General features: G+C 36.4%; 1 protein-coding gene across 1 annotated transcript; it reads right to left on the bottom strand.

Moving 5' to 3' along the window:
- Positions 1–275: 275 nt before the first annotated feature.
- LOC130429730 (protein mono-ADP-ribosyltransferase PARP14-like) lies at positions 276–20,210 on the bottom strand. Its single transcript, XM_056758460.1, has 15 exons — positions 20,020–20,210; positions 19,746–19,873; positions 17,732–19,275; positions 17,122–17,340; positions 16,747–16,968; positions 16,238–16,295; positions 14,562–14,711; positions 14,404–14,463; positions 13,984–14,160; positions 11,162–11,344; positions 10,584–11,014; positions 7,253–7,490; positions 7,013–7,149; positions 2,104–2,281; positions 276–1,659 (listed from the first exon to the last, which is right to left on the bottom strand). The coding sequence occupies exons 3-15, from the start codon at positions 18,935–18,937 to the stop codon at positions 1,397–1,399; spliced, it is 3,522 nt and encodes a 1,173-aa protein (XP_056614438.1). The 5' UTR covers positions 18,938–19,275; positions 19,746–19,873; positions 20,020–20,210; the 3' UTR covers positions 276–1,396.
- Between the last annotated feature and the right edge of the window lie 2,187 nt (positions 20,211–22,397).

Here is a 22,397-nt window from a genome sequence, read left to right on the forward strand (position 1 = left end):
GTAAAAGTGGTTGGTATTTTTTGATAAATTAAGTTTAAAAAAAACATTTTGGGGATCACTGAGTTGTAAATATAACACCTCATTGCAATTTTGTGAATAGTATGTAATCATGATATCGATTAAAAAAGTAACTAGTCTGTTTACGGGTATTTTAAAGTGTAATTTGTATTTAACGCAAAACGTTTTATTTAATCTACTATTATGGAAGAATATAGCATTATTTCAGTGTTTTGCACAGATACTGAGAGATCCAACTACGGATATAGCTTGCAAAATGATAGTACATAATTTATTAATCTGAAAATATCAACTCTGTTGTGAGTTAATACTTCAAATCAATCACCAGGTAGATACAGAGATAAAGGGAAGAACAGCAGGCAGGAGATGAAGTTATGTTGAGTTGGGCTTCAATGCTCAATCTAGCTCTGTCCAACTTCATCTGACAAGAAACAGATTCAATAGGTATTATAAACCATGTAAAATCATGGTATCAAAACATAATCTTGTGACGTTAAAATGAACCTTGAGATTGAGACCAATGTATACTCATATCAGCATAAAAGACAATACAGCATCCAATAGAAGATAAACAATATTAAAAATAAGGACAAAATTTAACACATAATAAAAATACATAAAAGTGAATAATAAAATGACAAGATAAATGAATATATATATATTGTATATGATAAACGAAGATATGATAAATTAAATGTAATGAATGCATAAAACTTAGTAAGGATTAGTAAATATATATTGGAAATATTAATAAATGGAATGATATAATAAAGGAGGTAAACGAAATAGAATAGTGAAATCAATTTAGAAATTCATGTATGGTTCTACCCAGATCTATCCGTAGCAACAAATTCCCTCAAATTGTCTGTAATAAATGTAAATGTAACAGAAATCTGATTTATGTTCTTTACATTTGTAATGCTGTTACATATATTCAATTGTTCCCTAATCCTACGCACGCACACACACAGGTTGCTTTTAAGAAATTAATATCCTATGATCTATCAGTGTTATAGGAATTGTATTGTGACTAAAAACTCCCAACTAAAATAATCCCGTTTATGATCTTCCTTTATGAAGTCTCACCACCAATGCTGACCTCTTAATGGCTGGTTTGTATTATTTTTTACAAATTAATGGTATATTTAAGTTTTCAAATATCAGCATTAGCAATTAAAAATATAGGTTAACGTTGATGCTTTGTTTGCTACGTATATACATATTTTGCAAAGCATATTCATCATGTGTGAAGAATATGAGGTGTGAGGTACAGAAATATTTGTAAAGGGGTTTTAACGTAAGTAAACACAGTAGTGATATATTATCCTGGCAGAACATTTAACTGAAAACAAGGTGTTGGTAAAGTCCGAGGTGGAGCTTATTTAAAAGTGATGAGGTAGCTTGGGTAGGCCTGGCAATCATGAAAAACCACAAACATAGTGGGGTCCTGTGTTTTGTCTACCACGCTGTCAAAGTTATTAGGAGGTGCCTTCATGGTGCCCTGACCCTGAGTGTAACGACCCGTAAGTACACGAGCCACAAACATGAGTTGGGTGCCATCTGATTTAGGTATCGAGTACTGAGGGTTGGCAGAGTAACTAGCACTCACAGCAAAATATGTTCCCACTCCATACACGGTTCCTGAAAGCATGTAAAAAAGGTATATGGGTAAACCGATCAATCACGCAAAGCAAGCAACCAGAAAATCAATGGATGAAAGTTCATCCTAGGAAATAAAGAACTAATAGAATATATTCACAAAATATTGCACATTCCCATTCATTGTATTTCATTCTGTTGAAGATGTATCAGAACATCCTTTTAGAACATAAAATAGTTTATCATCAAACTGACTAAAAATACTGTTAGTGGTTTCTACCTGAACATGAAATAATTGGGAGGACCAGTGCGAAACAATTCAGAATTTTTGCCTGTTTATTACACAAAGCTTGTTTTCAGAAGACTTTGAATATAGCACACAAATAATATCCTTTTTATTTTGGAATGTATATTGCTTTCATTACCTCCCCAAAAAGAGTTGCCTACTGTCCATATGTAGTATAAACCTTTTAAAACAGTACGTACCATTTTGCCCAGCATATCTACGGTTAAAGTTGGTGTCCATGATGGCTTTGGAGGCTTCCTCTGTTGTGCCGTGATAAAGTATCTTCTCTTCTGCTCCGTCGGGACCATTCCTGTTCTCCTGTTCTTTTGTACGTACCTCATATGACCGCCAAAGATGCACATTTTGGATACGTTCAATCTATTGAAATAAGTTTGCACACACAATTATTTTTAATACCACCAAAGCAAAGTATCTAGGGTTATTTTGAGGTAGATGTCAAAAAGACATCTAGAAGATGTCTGTAAGATGCTTATGCTTCTCTTTCTGAGACATGAAGCAGATGTTCTTACACAGCAGATGTTTTCAAACCTCTAGATCTTTAGCAAGCATCTTACAGACATACCTGTGCTATCTGGGACTATGTTGTTTTAGCAGATATTGTGGTTTTACAATATATTGTAACTCTGGGTTAAGCCTACACTGTGTACCGGACGTGAACAAAAAGACAGACAAACGGTCCATCAAAAATTGGTCACACAGAAATTGTAACGCTGTCTCTCTCTGATTCTATAATCCTCTCTCCTACACTCAACTCAACTCAATTTACATAACTTTATAAAGTAGCTGTACATGAGACGAAGGCCTCGTTTACACTGCAGGTCTTGATGCTCAATTCTGATATGTTGCCTACATCCGTCTATTTTGACCGTCCGTTTACATGTATTTTTAATTGTGACATAACCGATTTATGTGCTTACACTTGCTAAACCATTTAAAACATTGCGCATGCGTGAACGCAGGTTATTGAGCCAAGAATACTCTTTAGCCAATTGCGGACGAACGCGAAATGTACTTAATGTTAGCTCTGCAATATATGAAAAGTTTGCTAAACATTAAATTGATTTTGAGGCGGAGGAGGAGGAAAAGAGCCATCATTGCAGCCTGAGCATATGCTTTGATTATAAGTTAATAACTTAACTTGAGTAATGATTTTGAGTCCAGCAGTACTTAATTATACTTGATCAGTAAGTTCAGACAACAATTCTTTTTTAGTTCTACTACATTTCACAGTTTGACAGAGCAGTTGATGTTACTGATTATTTTAAGCTCAGTCTACTCAGAATTTAGTGCAATGCCCATTTTTGTTGGACGAGCTGATATTTTAAGTTCACTTTACTCAAATATTAAATACACATTACTGCAATATTTTTAGGAAACCAATTGCCTTAAAAAGTTAAGTAAACTCAACTTATTCGGGTTTACAGTGTAATGGCGCCCGATTAACGCGATCATTATAAAAGTGTGTAAATAACAAAACAAAATCACATGCACATATTTGACAATCGGAATATTAGATATTTCATGACATAACTAACAGTTTGTGAAAATTTTAATAAAAAAAAAATGTTAAAACAAAACGGCACTGCGGTGTGTCACATGATAAGCAGTGCTGCATCACCATGGAAATGTTAAAGTTATACCTCGGAAAATCTCACGTCAGGGGCTCATTCTAAACATTATAAACTTATTTGTGAAAGTAAATGGGCTTACGTTTCTCAAGTAGTGTATTTAGCGTCTTAATTGAAGGCCTGTTGAAACTAAAATTAAGAAACGACGGTATTCTGCTGATGGGGATGTAATCTAAACCTGGAGTGGCGCAAAAGCACGTTCCTCTCTCCACTCTAAGCGTTCTGTAATCAGTCCACTCTGAGACCACTCCGGGTTTTTCAGTAGTGTTGATCTTGGAGAAGTGCATGTCAGGCTGTTGCTGAGGTATATATATGTTTCACAGCCAAAAGGCAGGCAAAATGAATTGCACTCTAGAGACTTTTGCGCAATAATTTTGCACAAGACGCACTTTCCTCTTTTTCTGTAAATTAAGAGTTTCAGAAAACATTGTTTTGTTGGTTGATTGGATAAATTCAAACATGCATTGACAAGCTATGTATATGGTTGATTATTTGTCAAATATTTTTTAATAGATAAAAAATTGCTTTTTAAAATACGCAAACTGGCAATATTAAACCGGTTTAAAACCTATCCCCTTAAAACGCTATTGGTCCCGACGTGTCGGTTAAAAGAATATTGGCCTGAAAAACAAATTTAGTCAGAATAATAATAATAATAATCATTTTCACTTTAATCCATGTAGTAGTGTACAGTTGAGATGTTACAGTACCGTGTAAAAAAACAATAACAATTTGCTGTTGCATTTTTCTACAGAATGACTAGAAGACCTTCTGGGGGTGGCCGGCAATGTCTGTTTGGACTTGCCATTTGGAAATAGTCAGAGCAAACAATGCAATCCGTCTCCACCAGCTACAGCAACAAATACTTGCATATAGGCATGTATTCATCAACATCAATCGAATTGGCATAACCAGGATCAGACGTGTCTGGGTTAAGCTCGAAATCACAATGAAGCAATTCCACAGTGTCCAATTTGAGAGAAACAGTATAAGGGTCAAAGGACTTCGACAAGAATATGTAAAGCAAAGTGTTACAGTCCTTTACACTTACAATACAGTATTTACATAATCCAGTACAGTAATAGCTGAATATGTACCATTCTATCAGTTCAACATAGATACATTCAGAGAGGGACACAGGTACCGGAATTTTTTTTGTGTTGGGGTGGGGTGTGTGGGGGGGGTTCTGTATGTGTAGTACTGTAGCTGTGTTTTGAGTAATGCCAGCCATATATGCTATGTATTTTTTTATTGCGGAGAATCTTGAACATGGATGGAGCTGCACATCCTAATGAATTTATTTACATTGATGAGGCTGGTTTCAACCTCAGCAAAACTAGACGATGGGATCGTAATATAATTGCCCAAAGGGCAATTGTGCACGTCCCGGGGCAGTGTGGGGGAAACATCACATTTTGTGCCGCCATAAGCCTTCGAGGGCTACTACACGATCATGCCAAACTAGGTCCCTACAATACGCATCATATACTCACATTTCTCGATGCACTTCATGATGCAGTTGTACAGGACAGATCAGAGCAGCCCAGGTTTGTTGTTGTCTGGGATAATTTTAGTTTCCACCGGGTTGCTCTGATCCCGGACTGGTTTACCAACCATGATCAATTCGAAGTTGTATGCTTGCCCCCTTACTCGCCATTTCTTAACCCCATCAAATATTTTTTTCCCGCCAACCACATGCCTCTTCTACAGGCAATATAAGAGGCATGCTGAGACATTGAGGTTAGGTCAATCAATCCAGTGATGGATAAGGCACACAAGGCGATATTTTCCCCGTTGCTTAGCAGGAGAAAATATCGCTTGTGATGTTGATGAGAATAGACAGACCCAAACAGGGGGCAGAATCCATGATCCTACCCACTCACAATTGGCCTGCTTTTCTGTATTTACAGGAGTGTATTTTTGGTTTTATTTTTGCTTTACTGCATTTTCTGTACTAGTAAAGTACTGTGATGTAGAGAGTTGATGTTATTTGTAACCTTTCAGTACTTTCATTTTTGGTTGTTAAAACATAACAAAAACTGTAAGTGTTGCATTAAGCTTCACAGAATGCTAAATGATGAACTGAATTAAAACAGTGAAGACCGTAGTGTTTTATATATAAGTACACTAGTGTGTTGCTGCTAATCTGAAAGTGTATTCATATGATGCAAGTGTGTATCATTTTGTCATCAGTGACATTTTGAAAAAGGATTGTTAGGTTTTGATAGCAGTTTCAATTTGACATAGATCTGAATGGTTTATTTCCCAGTGTTGTGTCTTCTGTGGTTGTGTGTAAAGTTTTGACACAATGAGCCGAAGTTTTGCAAAAAGGGTTTATGCTGCCACCTGCCCTGCGTGTCTATACTGACCCAACCCAGCCCCTTCTTGTGTGAAAATATAGAGATTGTAGTTTAAAGTAACACTATTCAATATTTTCTGTTCCAGACTGTTCTGGATTTTGATGCCACAAAACTGCCATGTGAGTTCATCTACGTGGATGAGGCAGGCTTCAATCTGGCCAAAACTGGCGTCAGGGCTAGAATGCTGTTTGTCGACTACAGGCAGTGGCGCAAAAATGGGGTATGCTGTATATGTGGTGCATAGGGGCGCCACACAAGGGGGGTGGCATTGTGCCAAAATATTCTTCAAAGGTTTTTTAATTAAACAATATTAATAATAAAAAATATAGCGAAAAAGTCATTATCTAAAACGTTTTGGTTTCACCTTTTTCTACCAATATATATTTCATTTAATCAAGTTATTATGTCAACCAATCACTCTTTGATAGTCAAATAACCAAATGGATCGAGCGAAGAAACTTCCCAAAGCACAGAAAAGAACATGAAAATTGATAAGTAAAAACAATGTCCAGGTGGATAAATATCGATTATCATTTCATCTCTGTAAATGTTAAAGTTATTTAACGTCAGGCCCATATTATTCATATAATGCGAGCAGATGCGTCCTCTGCAAACAGTGCGCAGCACAGGACTCTGGAGAGATTGCTTGTGTAGAGTGAAACAGCGCAACGATTGACAGGATGACTAAGACATGAGCGCAAAAGAACGTTTGTTAATATAAAAATATTTCTAATTCAATGTAAGTGAGTTTGTCTTTGTTTTACTTGAATGTGTTTTTAGAAAATGTGAACCACAAACAAAAACTGTGGTTTGTCAAAGGATACATTTTTAATTCATGCTGTTTTGCTCCTCATGGTGTGTGCGTGAGATAGACTTTAGCAGCGAAACACAAGTTATTGGGACATTGTCTTAAAAACTAATTAAATTTGAAAATAAATCAGTCGATCTGTAAAATAGAGTCTTGCTTATGTGTATCATCTCTCATGTAATAACCCATGTTTTAACCGCAAATCCAGCGCTTGGAGAATGTCTACTTATGTAACAAATACAACCTTATTGTATTTACAATATTAAGTAATGAAGAAAACAATTGGTGATACCTTGAGAACTGTTTGTTTGACAGTCTTCCTGAAGTCTGCCTTTACATTCTGGTACTCTGTAGATGATTGGTCGAGGTTAATGACCTTTACGGGCTCATCTGGAGTCATGTTGTCCCAATAGATAGGTATAGAATAATCTAAAACATCAAATAAAGCAGTGAGTAGATTTGAATGCAGTTTGGAAACACTAGTGTAAATAACAATAGACTACACAAGAGACTATTAAAAGGTTGACTTCACCTGAATGGTTCTCTAGTCGTTTAAGTTTGGTCTTCTTTCTTGTCCCACTTGCTTTGGCCACCATATTTCTCAAATCCACAGTCCATTTCACACCTTGTGCATCCATAATTCCATTTTTTACATCCCCCTTTTCAAGCTTATAATTCATATCTTTGGATAACTTCTGCCAAAGGCCCCGTTGTCCCAGAATGCACCATGTTACTTGGCCATAAAGGTTTTCCTGGTCCATTTTTCTTAGCTTAGAAAGGGGTGAAAGTCCTTTTTATTAGTATAAGGTGTTAGGATTTTGTTATATTTTGTAGTCATGTTTATGGTGCTAGTATTTTTATAATGTTCCCCACCAGTGTTGGGATTAACGCATTACAAAAGTAGCGCAGTAATGTAGCGCTTTAATAATACGATTTTGTTAATATTATACCCGTTACAATCTTAGTAACGAATGTTACGACAACACATTTTAACCCGAAATTAAGTATTCGGTTTGTTAAATAGATAATCAACATCCCAAAACTTTATATTACCAGAGAAAATAAAATCTGTGATTTAAAATACTAAATTTCCTGTTGCTGATATTCGATGGTTGAGATGAGTGCAATGGATTCTACAAAATAATAGAATAGAAATGAGAGGTTTTGCATCTTACCCTTTCTTTAGGATATTTGGGTTGCATTATAGCGGGCTATATTTATTTTGCGTTTAGTGTATCTACCATTATTAACCATAATTTTTTAGTTATTCTACTTTTGTGATTGTGATTTTAAGAGTGACGGTTACCTGATTTTGACATGAGCCTTCACTTTGCCTCATTTTTTCACTGAGACACCTAAACACGTCATTTACAGAATCATTAAATTGTCGGATTTGGGCAATTGAGTGTTTTTTTAGGCGAATTTTTGTATGATACAAATTGTCCACCAAAGTAAACGAGTATTAGCCCTGAGGTTGTGGTTTGTCTATCATGTCATGTCTTTCTGCAAAAGCCCTAACCGACTCTGGAGCTGCGGAGAAATGTCATCTCACTCTCTCTGCTCACCACACCCTCGGTTACCTCGGAAGCGCAATGATCAGAACCTGAGAATATGCAACATACTCAGAAAGCCGTAGGGTCGCGGCCAGATCTGTTACCACTCCCCCACAATAATTCTCTGAATTGGACCAGCGCACACCAAGGCCATGTCCTTCCGGGTTCCACAATCGACATCGACATCGTGGATGCAGTCAAGAAATTGCTTCAACCCACCACTGTCCGAGAACTACACTGTTTCCAAGATTTGTGTATTTCTACCGACATTTCATTGCCAACTTTAGCTCAATCTGCTATCCCCTGACCTCAATGATAAATAAGCAGTCCAAATATCTGTCCTGGAGCCCCGAACCCCTTCTCGCCTTTCAACAACTCAATGAAGCTTTCAGCTCTGACCCCCACTCTCTGCTTCCCCGAACCTGAACTCCCCTTCATAGTCGAAGTAGATGCGTCTACCACTGAGCTGGGTGCCGTGCTGTAGCAACGGCAGGGAAGACCACCTTGTCTCCATCCATGTGCCTAGTTCTCCTGTAAACTGTCCCCAGTGGAACTGAATTACAACATTGGAAACCGGTAACCAACGGCTATCAAAGTAGCCCTAGAGGGATGGCAGCCCTGGCTGGAGGGATCTATAGTCTCTTTCACTGTAATTAATGATCATCGAAATTTCCAATCCTAAACTCGAGACAACAAGGCGGCCATCTGGAATATCTGGTGGACTGGGAGGAGTGTGGGCCAGAGGAACAGTCCTGGGTTGCTCCCATTGAATTTCTGGACCCTTCTTTGCTCAGGGACTTTCACAAATCACACACTAACCTAACTGCCCATGTCCTCGCCCCCTCAACTGTCCTTATCAGCCAGAGAGTTCCACTGTAGCGGACCCTGGAGCGAGTGGTACTGTGACGAACTCTGCGGTTCTGTTGGCCAAACCCCCTGCACCAGCACTCTCGCTCAGAAACTCAAGATCTCAATGACCAGCCTTCTGATTACACCAACACCTGCAGCCTATTATCCCAGACTCTTTTTAAACCCACCTTTATCCATTGTCGGGTCAAGTTGTCTTTAGTTTTTCCGCTTGCTCAGACCCAAAGAAAACTTTAAAATGTGTATCGCTTAACTCAAGCAAAAAGATAACAAACATTAAACATCACTTAGACTGAATGTACTCATAGTTTAAAAAGAGTTTGCAGTATTTTAAAATGGAGTTCAAATAGATAAATGTAAGCATCAACACACTGTATGGTCTTCAATAAAAATGAAAGACATTAAACTGGAAAAGGATTCTTTACTGTATTTTACAGATGAATTCTCAAAATATTTTTGAATATCACATCATGTGGACTAAATTTCTCTTCTGATATGCTTGACATATAGTAGGTATTTCTTCCACTAATCGTCGTATAAACTAAAGGTAGAGGGAATATTATAAGATGTAAAGAGACAGCTTTTGCACGTGATCTTTAGTATACTATTTTTTTGAGTAATTGCCAGCTGACGATTAAGCATTTTTCTGATATGTGCACGCGGCCTGTGTAACGCATTGCGGTTCGTTTAAAAATAAAGCAATATTTACCACATAATTTAATAGCACATAATCAACATTTTGTAAAGATATTGAAAACCCTCCATCATTATTACCTTTATCGCTTTACTGTCACAACATTAATAAAGTTGCTAAATACCGTCGTAAAGTATTAAAATCATCATACCATTCAGCTAAAAAGTAGTGGACAGTATGCTGATGTAGTTTATAAGTGCTGTCAGTACGTACATTCACATTCTGCTATGAACAAATGACTTGTAATACGCCAGAAATGCGTTTGAAAAAAAATTGAACCGAAAGTTTCATCCATAATTCGTGCTAGACATCATGCGTGGTAGGAAACTTGTGTATATTAGTGATTTTTTTATAAATGTAGTCTAATCAAAGAATTCTGCAAGCGACCAGTCAAAATCAAATGTTTTATACGTGTTGCATGTGTAAAAGTAAAAGATAAATAAACGGGACACTTTAAGAGCCAACAAACCCTCCCAAACCAATAGTGAACAAATGGCTATTATCTTAAACGAAATTTACTGTATATACACCAATATTTATTTACAGTCATATTTATTCATTCATAATGAGCATTTGTGGTAGAATAAACATTTCATGCCTTGCATTTTATCTAAACTATTTAGAATCGCTTTATTTTATTTTATAATATTATATATTATATGAAAATTTTCTTAGGCTTGGTAAATCATCAACACACATTTTGTAGGTTTTCAGTTGTTATTTAGTAACATTTCATTTTTGTTTCTCACCTGTCTGCGCAGTGCACCTTGAATAAGTCCTGCCACCTCCTTGACTCCATCTTTCTGCCCCATCACTTCATAGAGACCAGAGCTGGTCTCTTGCATGTGCAAGTGCAGTGACTTCACTTTAGAGTTAAGCTGGTTAATCTCATCAGCACTAAGACAATTAATATCTTCAGAGGAGATAGACTGAGAAGAACACTGGTTCTCATATCCCCATTTCAGTGCTGTGCATGCATTAGACACATCATCAAAAGTATGTCCAATGACTAGAAATTCAGCCTTGGCCAATGCTACAGGCAAACACAAAAGCAAATTAATGTTGTTTCTTATAGGTAATGAAAGGGATCGGCTTGCTCTAGTGGTGGTTGCATCCCGCCCTCCAGTGGTTAAACTGCGCCCTCTGGTGGTAACACGGGTAGGTGCAAGAGTTCCAGGAACTGAAAAAAGTATGTGTAATATTTACAATGAAAGTCTTGTGCAAATATTGTACAAACATTGACATTAAGCTCAAAATAATGAATCAGTCAGACACATCTAATTTTAATGTTACTGCTGGTTATTACACAGTACAGATTTATCTTCACCTGACAACTGTGTATTAATGCCCAAGATGTGCTGTGCCATTTCTTTGAATGCCAGGAAAACATTGATTTTCAGCAGAACAATGCGAACAGTTTTGAGATATCGGAGATTAGCTCCTTGAATGCCATTCTTTACTCCTTGTAAAATGGACTTGGCCACCTCCTTTGGGTCCATGCATCCTTTTCCTGCACAGACCGAACATTTAGAGTTAACAATTAAATACAGATATAACATGAAAACGACCATTCATCTGTATTTCTAATTAGATAAATTAAATAAGCTGTCATGCTCTACTTGCATTAAACTGATAGGCATTTCCTTTTTCATTCTCATTATTGTGATCAGTGTTTGCTTTACTTGTGCTCTTGATCCTTGAGTTTGTTTTTTCAGTTGTGTTATAATTTTTTTTTAAAGCACCGCAGCATTGATAAAGACATCGATGCTTTAAAGGAGGCATGAATTAAAATCACAATTTTAACCCAAGCTTTTGTTTTATAAGAGGGAATTTTATGCATGCGAACATCATGTAAGTGTTAGAACCGAAAACGCCCTTCTTACTGAGAATACTGAATCTGTTATTCTCAGGCCCAGCGACCGCCAGGTTCTGTAATGCACCTGTCAATGACATTGATAGGTTGAACACCGCATCCATAGAAAAATATCAACGACTACTCTGCTCTAGACATTTCAGAAGTAACAGAAGTGGCACGGAACCAGATAGAGCGAGCAAGCAATAAACAAACACGGCATTAAAGATAATTAAATATTCTGGCACACCTGGTTGTGGAAGAATACAGTCGCTACATAAACTTCTTTCGGATTCCGACATTAGTAATGCAGGGTTAAAGTTTATTTTAAAATACGTTCCAGCTAATGTGGGAAAACAAGGAGGGTTTGTTCGTTTCATTTCTCTGAGGATTCCCTCGTGAGCAGGGCAGAGATCGAAACTGTATTTGTGGAATAAAAAAGTACTGCTGTGTTGTCGATATTGGATCCGATAGTAATGGTGCAGCAATCTTATGTGAGTAAAACATTTTTCGACTATGCGTCACTATTGCTTTCGCTTGATCGCTTGATGTGCCCTGAGCACTATTCGCACGAGATTAGTATTACCTGGGGACCTCTAGTCATTTGTATTAATTGCTGAGGTTGTCGTGATCTTAAGCCCGTGGGAATCGGCATCTCTGTGATTGACGGGCTCATATATAATTTTTCAAGGTTTCATCCACTGTTTCCAAGTGTTTTGGTATTATTTCAGGTGCTGGGTAACATCCATAAGTTACCAGGAGTCTTCCATTTTCTTAATTTTTCTTTGAGACCCACGATAGCAGTGATCTTTTGTCTGGTTCACGATCATGGTTCTCAAATGCTGACAGGTACGGTCATATATCATTAAACGCAATACAACTATAGGCTATACAAACTATACGCAAAGCCTTGCCATCACATCCGGGAAAAAAGTCCATTTGAGTAAAATCATCCCGTGCGAATGCGTCACAAGAAATACTGATGTGCGGAGGTCATTTGTAAATCACAGGAGGTCTCCAGATAATACTGATTCCGTGCGAAAACTGTGAATTGTGCTAATGTGTAACCTAACATTACGCCTCTATCCAAATTCACTGAAGGCTTCAACTACGCAAACTGTTATCCAAACACAGTAGTGGGCGTTTACATATAAAGTCTTCAATGCGGCATGCCAATTAAAACTGAGCGTTTGCAGAGCTGGCCTCAAAACCCGTGTTGAAAATAGCCTATTACAGATTGATTTTGATGTTTTTAAATGTAAAATCACGCAAAAATCACTGTCCTCATAGAACAGTATAATACAATGGCCAGTCCATTAAACCTTGAAACAAATGTCAGATTTTGTTGTCAGTGTGATACACTGGGTTCAAACTGTGAAACGTATAGAAAAAAAAGAGTTGCAAGGTGGTTTTGTTTACTGGTGCAGAGGTGCCTTGTATGCCTACTGTTGAGTTGTACTGATTTAATAAACTTTTAATAAACAACTGCAATGCAGGCTGGGAGTAATGAATGAGATTTGAACTATGATGTTACCCACTATGCATGGCAGCTTAAAACTTTCTTTTGTCGATTGTCAACATCAACAACAATTATCATACACTGATATTTGATGTCTTTGTGTGTCTGAGTGGATAAGCTGTTAAAGAATATATTAATTCATTTCCTAAATATTCACTGCTTAAACCTCATACAATAGTTTTACAGAGATGAGATATCACAGAGTTCAGATATTAACAATGCAAACCCAATCATGAACATTGAACCAGTTTGCCAGCACAAAAGTATTTTTTTATTTTTTATGTTAGCATGTTTTTATTGTGTTTTATTGTGCAAGTTAGCTGTATTTTAGTTGTTGTTATTATGGCTTAAATCAAAACAAAACAACTGCAGTTTGATTGATATTAATTGGATATAGACAAAAAAAACAAGATTTTTGACAAATTTCAAATACGGAGTTCATTTTGGAACCAAACTATTCAAATTCGACATGAAAATATAAGAGCCAATAGCCCAACTAAAGCAAACACTGATCATAATCAAAGATGTGGTTGTAGAGGACTGTACTTAGGATACTAGGACCACAAGCATGGGATCTTGCATGAAATGAAGGGCGCATATGGGTCACTTGCAAACACCCTTCTGAATTCTCTTTGGAGAATGCATTGTACTCAAAATATCAGATGACAACAAATGTATAACTCATGCAAAAACATAACAATTTAAAAGTAAAACATAAATGTTTTAATTTTCCCATATGCAGTTTTATTATTTGCAATAATATATAAAAACTACTGACCGGCACAGATAGCAGGTATGGCCACTGACTGGTAGTGATCACGTTCACAGTGAACAACTATTTCTTTTGCCAAAGTCTCGATTAGACTGGCACTTTTCTGTCCACACACATGCATGATCTGCTTACAGGGAAAGCCTCCTGGCTGAGTCTTAAAGATCTCTCCACTCTGGACCTGAGCTGGAAACACATAAAAGAATAAGCTAACAAACAAATTGTTGGTGTCCTGCATTATAATTCTAATAAATATTTAGAAGCAGAAGGAGATACAGTGTATTAAAACCATGCAATCAGGTTCAGAAGGTTTTAATTTCAGTTTTTTAAATGGGACAACATTGTGAATTAAAATCACCACCGTCATCAACCCTTAGCATGTATATAAACATGTCTTTTTATAATTATTTTTATACAAAATTACATTACCCCCTGTCAGTTGAGACTGGATGTGTGGTCCTGCCTTAGTGAGAATGTCCTTACACACTCCTATGAAATTCAGATATTTGGTCAGACCGTTCTCCTTTAAAATGTTATAGGTTATATTAAATTATTTGGTAGAATATGTCCTTCTTAGAGAACCTCACCTGTCTGGAAGTCTGTTGTAGTGAAGTTAGTAGTGTTGAGAATGACATCAGTAGTCTCATTGGTTATGTCGCCAAACACTAGATGGACCTGGGTCCCAGATTCTGCCGTGACAATCTCATCAAGGTCAGTGGTAAGTGAACTAAAAAGAGCTGTGTAGTACAAGGCATGTAAATTAATACGTTTTAATCCAGGTTTCCATGTACCCATCTATCCTTGTGTAATATTATTTGATCTTTGAAAAAAGTCATTCTGAACTGATTTGCAATTTTGATTTTCAGTCAGTTATACTACAGCTATGGTAAGTTTTAAATGGGATGTAAGTGATCTTTCTGATATGACCACCTAAAAAATATTTTGTACCAAAAACGTTTTCAGAATGTCCCTGCTGTTGTCTGATACATTCCCAGAACATTCCGATATGTACACGATGTGGAGGACATTTTTTGGTGGACCTTTACAGAGCATTCAAGACGTTCTCTGAATATATAGGGGACCCCCAGACAGCCTGCCAACAGGTACAAACCATTGAAACAATGTTAAAAATGTTTGATTTGTCAATGTTAATTGATGCTATTACATTTACAGTAATGCATCTAGCAGACACTTTTACCTAAAGCGAATAACATTGCATTGTACTATGAATTAGTTTTTATTAAGTATGTGCAATCCCTGGAATCATACACATGACCTTGGCATTGCATGCGCCCTGCTCACAAAAGATAATATTGAAATTGTGTTGAACTTCAACAAACCACCAATACTGTGATCTGTGTTTGCTTAAGTTGGACTCTTGACTCTTGATTTTCATTGAGTAAATTCAGTTTCCTCTTTCAATGTGAGCAATGTTTCTATTCGAACTTTTGTGTGGTGTTAAAAGTAAAAAAAGTTGAAGATTATTGATATGCTAATTGTGACATGAACAATAAAAAAATGATTTGAGTGATAATAAGGTTCATGCTTTATGATTAACTTTATTTTCAAAAAGTGGGACGCTTTCCTGTAGCTCAGTATTAAGAGCATTGCGTTAACATCGCATGGTTGTGGGTTCGATCCCAGGGGATTGCGAATACCTATGTAAAATGAATAGGATAATGCAATGTAAGTCGCTTTGGATAAAAGCTTCAGCCAAATGCCTTAATGTAAATGTAATGTAAGTACTGCAAATAAATAATCTTAAAAAAACTAGCCCAGGGTGATAATCAAAAAAAAAGCTGACACAATGAAAGTCAAGAGTGAAGAGCTAAACTAAAGCAAAGACTGATCACAATAAATTTCTTTCATTTGCTAACATTAATTGCAGGTGATATTGTTTATCAAACTAAAATTAAAATAAAATTGTGTTACATTGACAGATGGTAAGTCATAAACTACCAAAAGGACAAATAAACAACATAACTGGCTGTCATTAGTTGGCAGGCAACATTGTTGTTTGTCCCCTAAAGGTCCAACAAATGTTATGAAATTGTCCTATAGTAAAGTTCCCCTGGAATGTTCTGTGAAGGTATACCAAATAACGTCCCAACACCCTTTAAAACCTCACATCGTGACTATTTTAAAATGATCCTGGAATGTATTCAACACAAGCAGGGACATTCTGGGAACGTATTTGAAACAAAACATTTCTTAGGGGACAATAAGCTCAGTTTTGTTTAATTTACACTTTAGACACACTTGCCTTGCCCTGTGTTGTCCACCATTTTTGCACTTAGCTCCACACAGACTGTTTGGAACATCTGCAAAACATTTTTAAATGTCTTTTTTATGCCTTATTTGGTGATTAAAGGGATAGCTCACTTAATAAATCCTGCCCTGTGAAATTGATATTTCTCATTGAGCCTTCAAACAGTGGTCATTCAAGCTGTTCAAAAGGCAACAAAACGAGTTCTTACTGGAACATCATATCTTGTGAGAGGTTCACATTCAAATAGGTAGGGTATTTGCATGAGGCTTAAGTTGCATTTTGAATTGTGTGAACCCCAATTGTGCCCATAATGTTGAAACATAGACGCCATACAAAATAGGAATATCATTGTCAGAGAAATGGAACAGGTCATCATATTCCTACAATAATGGATTATATTTAAATGTGTTTTGAACAACATGAGGGGTGAGTAAATCATGAAATTATAGAGTGTTAATTTCTGGGTGCATTCAGGTATAGATTGTATGTTATAGATGATTTACCTCTTCAGAATGAGTGTCATTGGGCATTATGGTAATGTAAATGTTCTGGAGAGAACCAGTGAATCCAGAGAAAAATATGGTAATCTCTCTGGTAAGAATATTTACAGCATCGTTGACAGGTATTGACAGCGCCAAACCAGGTCCAATTATTGGTAATGCAAGTGAACCACAGGATTGCTGCTCACATAATGTTAAAACTCTGGCGAGTCCAGAATGGAGTGCCTATGACAAGTTGATATGAAAAGTACTGAATCCACTGCCAAATAAAACATTTTGTAATATAAACACATTTATGTATTTATTAACCCCACCCTTTCAGTCCTTTCCTATAACTTTTTCTTACCACAGCACTACACAATCTTGTACATTTCTTACCTCTGCACTCTTTGGCACACATTCGATGAAAAAAACCTTGGAGCATCCCAAAGTTAGTGTCCCATCAACCTCCAGCACATCTCCAGGTGTAAGTGTACTCTGTCCCTTGGCATTGTTAAAATTAGTCTGGAACGGTTGTCCTCCTTTCTTTAACAGGCACGATCCGACCATGGTTGAGGTTAATTGCGATTTTATCATCGGAGCAACAAACACATCAGCCTGTTTTAATAATGAAAATAATAATGACTTAGATGGGTACTCAGAGAGGGAGCTTTTTGATATTACCTCCTAAGAAATGTTTTGTTCCAAGAACGTTCTCAGAACGTCCCTGCTGGTGTCAAACATTCCCAGAACATTCCGATTTGGTCCTGATGTGGAGTGTTTTTAAAGGGTATGACAACGTTATTTGGTGGACCTTCACAGAACATTCAGGACATTCACAGAACGTATAGGGGACCCACAGACCAATGTTAAAAATAGTAGATTTGTCAATGTTAATTAATGCTTTTAATTTTGGAATATTTGACACCAGCAGTGACTATCTGAGAACGTTCTTGGAACAAAACATTTCTTAGGAGGTAAGCTACCTTGAAAAATAAGTTAGCCTTACCTGCTGTTCCTCAAGCCTACCAATCACAACTTGAATATGCACATCTTTGTCAAGGTAGTCCACCTCCATTGGTTTTGGGCCACAATCAGGTCGTGGTACAACTGGTAGGCTGTATAGACTGGTACTGGTGCTTGCATTTGTGGGCACTTGAACACTTTTCTTTGTTCTTTGAACAGGAAAAATCTGTACCCCATAAGATTTTTTTGCTAATTTTAAAGTCTCACTACCATCCTCATGAAAAAAAGTTTGAACTCCAGGTCCATTCACTTCATATAGCTTACTGACAAGTCCCATAAGAGATGTCTCTATGTTTTTCTTAAGTCTTTCAACTTCACAACGAGGTCCCGTGAGTTGGACACATGGAAAAGGAGAACATGCTGGATTTATTTTCACCGTACTGCTCTTCAACCCAACGAATGACAAAATGTCATTTATTTTTTCCGCCATCTCTGGCATGGGAAGAGGCAGAGATTGATGGATATTTTCATTATTTGTTTTGTATTCTAGCAAGATGTCCTTCAGCCTACATACTTCATGAGTGTAGCCCACAATTTCCACGTCGATGCTGGGGTTAATCGAATTCGATCTCTCCTTGAAGGCAACATCCACTTTCACACCTCCACGATTGGCCTGTTGGACTGCTTCATTCAAATTGTCTTTAAGCGTAATAAATCCAGTTGACTGTTTTTCATTGTTCTCCAGGCATAAACTCTCAAAGCACATGTCTCTCTGCACAGCAGCAGCTGCCTCAGTTAGTGCTCCATCAGTAAGACTCAACAGAAGAAGATCTAAACCTGCAATCTCAAGCATAACTGGGCTGCGGAGGCTCTGCTGAAATCGGTTTTGGAAGAGCTGTATACCACCACTTGATTCTAGGAAGGTAATAATGGTATGATGCAATGGGATCCTTTTTTCTTCAATTCCCTTCACTAAATTCAAAAGCTCTTTTGCTCCTGCATCAACCTCTTTTTCTGGACCCTTCAAAATCACAGTTCCTGGTTTTTCTTGACTAATCTCAATATTTGAGAATCTAGACTTTCTGCTCTGTTCAAACTGTTCTTTTACAAGGGCAAATTGTTTCTCTGATATGTGATACTTTCTCTGATCCTGCTGTTTGGCCTGCAATGCATCAATAAACTTTGTAATCTTTTCCACATTTTCACGCTTTCCAACCACAACAGTTAAGGTTTTTTCATGATATTTCATTAAATTCTCATTAAATTCTCATTAAAAAGAAAAGAGTTTTCTTGTAGAATTTCTAGTCTGTCTGTTTCAACTTCAAAGTGGAGAATATAGTGATTCTGAATATCTTTTAAAACTTCCTCAACTGCGAAATGCCATTTATTTAGGGAACAGCTATCTTTATCTTCCTGTTCTGTTACCACCACTAACTCTTCAGAGTCTGTGCGGATATGAAAGGAGCTGGAGAGCTTAGAGAGACGTTGGTTCAAATCTGAAGTTGCATTTTTACATTCGCTGAGGTAGCGTAGCAGATATGGGTCCACATTAAAAACCTTCTCCATATGTTTAGCACTAGCACACATCTATAAAAAAAGAATGCTGTATGTAATGCATAATACATGAGGAGGACAAGTATTTAACAACAACTACAAAAGTCAAATTTAACAATCCAAATTTTAACAATTAGAAAGGTCGGAACTTTGCACTTGGCCTCTCTACAAGTGGGAAAATATTTACATTAAATTCCATAAGGTTTAATAATACAGAATGATTAGTGATTAGTGCAGTCACAGTCCACAGCTTGCCTTATGACAAGTAACTTTATGTCAGCTGCACAAACTTGGCCTGGAGCATTGGCCCGTACTTACTATAGTATGGGATTTCAAAGAATGATCTGATGTATTTACTTCAAACAACACAGACTATGCCTTTCACTGCAGTTATGAAAAAACTGGTTTGACCACATTGTATAAGCAGAAAACAATTACATCAAGCTTGAACAAATCTAAAAACAAAAAAATATATACGCCTGTATTTTATGCTTGCCACATACCTGTTGATCAGAAGCTTTAGTCTGTTTATCGCTTTCAGCAACATCGTCAGATCTTAAAGAAATATAGAGCTTGTCTTGTCCTTGTAAATTGATGACATGATCTTTCTGGGCCAGAACTCTTTTCTGGGCTTTAAATTCAAATGCATTTAATGAGTTCATCATTAAAATGTATTATGTAAAAAATTAATATTATGTAGTTGTTTGAACAAGCATGACTTGTATATGTGAGTAATTTCAAGACCTGTTACCTGGTTAAAGAAAATCATCTGCTTACCTTCTTTGTCCCTAAAATATATCTTGTAAGTGTTGGCACCAAGTTTAAGGATTTCACATTCTCCACCTCCAGATTTTCTCTTGATTTGAAAGTACTTTTGTAGTTGTGCTATATCTAAAGAATTATTTGCCTCAAAAAACACAGCATGCTGGTACTTTTCCATTGTGAATTTGTTATTGCATCAACCTTGGAGTGTTTTTCGATGATTGTGCACACTTTCACTTTTGTTAAGCTCATATTACAGACCACAGTTTCCTAAGCCACACCTACACAGACTCTTTATATACTCACCATTGAGCATTTTGTCTTTGTCATATATACACAAATATGATAAATATCAAATATGTATATGTATAGACAAATATGAGTAAAATTAACTCTGCTCAGAGAACATTTGGTTACACTCTAAATAGTGTTAAAGTAACTCTGCATAAGAACTAAAGTTAATGAGATAATAATAGGATTAATTAAGTGATTATTGAATATTAGGGATGAACACATGATGATAATGAACAGAATCACTGGAGGAAAGTAAAATTTGTTACAGCCAATTTTATACTTTTTCTCAACTTATGTTTTTGCTTTGGTTCAATAATTTAATTTAGATTTGACATTAATCAAAATATATTTATTTGAACAAAGTCAAAAAGGTAAAAAAGATTATTTATTATGAAGACCACCCCATTTTCTTTCATTTTGGAATAACCTAATATTTAAACCAACTGTATCTTTAGCTTTTAAACAAATGGAAAAAAAAGTGTTACATGCAATTCAATAACATATTCAAAAGGTTATATTTATGATCAATGCTCAAAGTTGTGATAAAACCAAAAGCCAATCAATGCATTTGCTGTACCAATGCAATGCCTTCAAATCAGAGCAACATTTCACAATAATTATTATACCAAAGTACCAACAACCTATATAAAAAATATCAACAGAAAAAAATTCTAGACAATGATAACCACAATAGAAAACAAGAATTGAATCAATGTTAAAATTGTCAATGGTAATGGCATTGAGTCAATATCACTTTTGCACCGACAATTAATGTTGAAAAACCACTATTATTGTGATCAATGATTACTTTAGTTGGGCTCTTGACTGTTGTGTTTCATTGTCTGTTATAATAATGTGCTACATTTGTTAAAGCAATTAAGACTAAGATCCTTTGGGATCAGGTGATAGAGTTTGTTAGATATATTTGCTGAATCAATTACACATCAAAAATCAGTGTTTGAAACTCAGCAATGGTGACAATCAACAAAATAAAGCTTAGCGTTGCAAGCATGCTGGGTAACATCATAGTTCAAAACTCATTCATGACTCCCAGCATGCATAGCAGTTGATCTGTTTATCTGAATTCGTTTGATGATTGTCACCATTGTTAAGGTTTGTGTGATGATAGTTGATTTCTTAAACATGTCGATAAAACTTTGTTTAGCTTGCCCCAGTAATTTTGCATTTTTGTGACCAGAACATAATCAAACAATATTTAACCACAAATCACTTACTATAAACTTAAGGCATCGACTAAAACAAAGAAAGCCAAACAACTATAAAAGTCCTGTTGTGACTGTTGATTTTCTTTATGCTTCACAATTGCTTCATTAAACACATTCACAAGCATTGAAAGAGAAATGGAGGAGCTTGCAATTATATGTGTCTAATACATGAATTGGCAACTTCCCAGCAAGCAAAAATGTGTTCCTTAGACGTTCATTAGACCACTCCAGTCCACATGCATTACCACAGGGAATGTTTTGGATGTCTCCCTAAACAACACATGAACAAGTTAATGAGTAAAATCAGGCTGAGTTAAGGAATCAATCATCTCAGTAATGATGAACAGCTGCTGTTAACAAACACAATCACTAAAGAAAACATGAACAATAAGAAATCACCATAATAGTGTTTAGGGTTTCCTTTAGTTGTGCTTTACTACCGGAAGTTTTCTGAAGCACAAATATAGATACCTAGAAAAGAAGTAATCTTGTTTCTTGTTGTTCGGAAAATTTGCACGACTTTGAGTGCTGGTGAGTTATTTATGTGTCCCTAGATTACATCTCTGTTTTGACAGCAAAGATGAAAGCAGCTAAAATCTAAAAGTACTAAAATTTTTCCCAGTTTAAACTTCCAGACATCAAGAATCAGCTTATGAATCTCAACAATGGTGACAAAGTTGAGTTGCATCTTTTCTTAATGCAGCAATGCATGCTGGGAGTCATGGAGGAGTTCTGTTCTAGGCTGTTACCCACAATGTATAGACGCATGAAGCTTTCTTTTGTTGAGTTCCATGAGCTGATTCTTGATGTCTAAATTGTTTTAAAGTAGATATTTCTACTATTGTAATCGTAAAAAATATTTTCCTTCACAAA

Source organism: Triplophysa dalaica, chromosome 1 (genome assembly GCF_015846415.1).
Source record: "Triplophysa dalaica isolate WHDGS20190420 chromosome 1, ASM1584641v1, whole genome shotgun sequence".
NCBI lineage: Eukaryota > Metazoa > Chordata > Actinopteri > Cypriniformes > Nemacheilidae > Triplophysa > Triplophysa dalaica.

Coding starts and splice junctions, on each gene's coding strand:
- LOC130429730 (XM_056758460.1), bottom strand. CDS start 18,937: ATGAAATATCATGAAAAAACCTTAACTGTTGTGGTTGGAAAGCGTGAA. Junction 16,969..17,121: donor GTGTGCCAAAGAGTGCAGAG/GTAAGAAATGTA, acceptor AACTTGTCATAG/GCACTCCATTCTGGACTCGC. Junction 7,150..7,252: donor ACGACTAGAGAACCATTCAG/GTGAAGTCAACC, acceptor TTGATGTTTTAG/ATTATTCTATACCTATCTAT.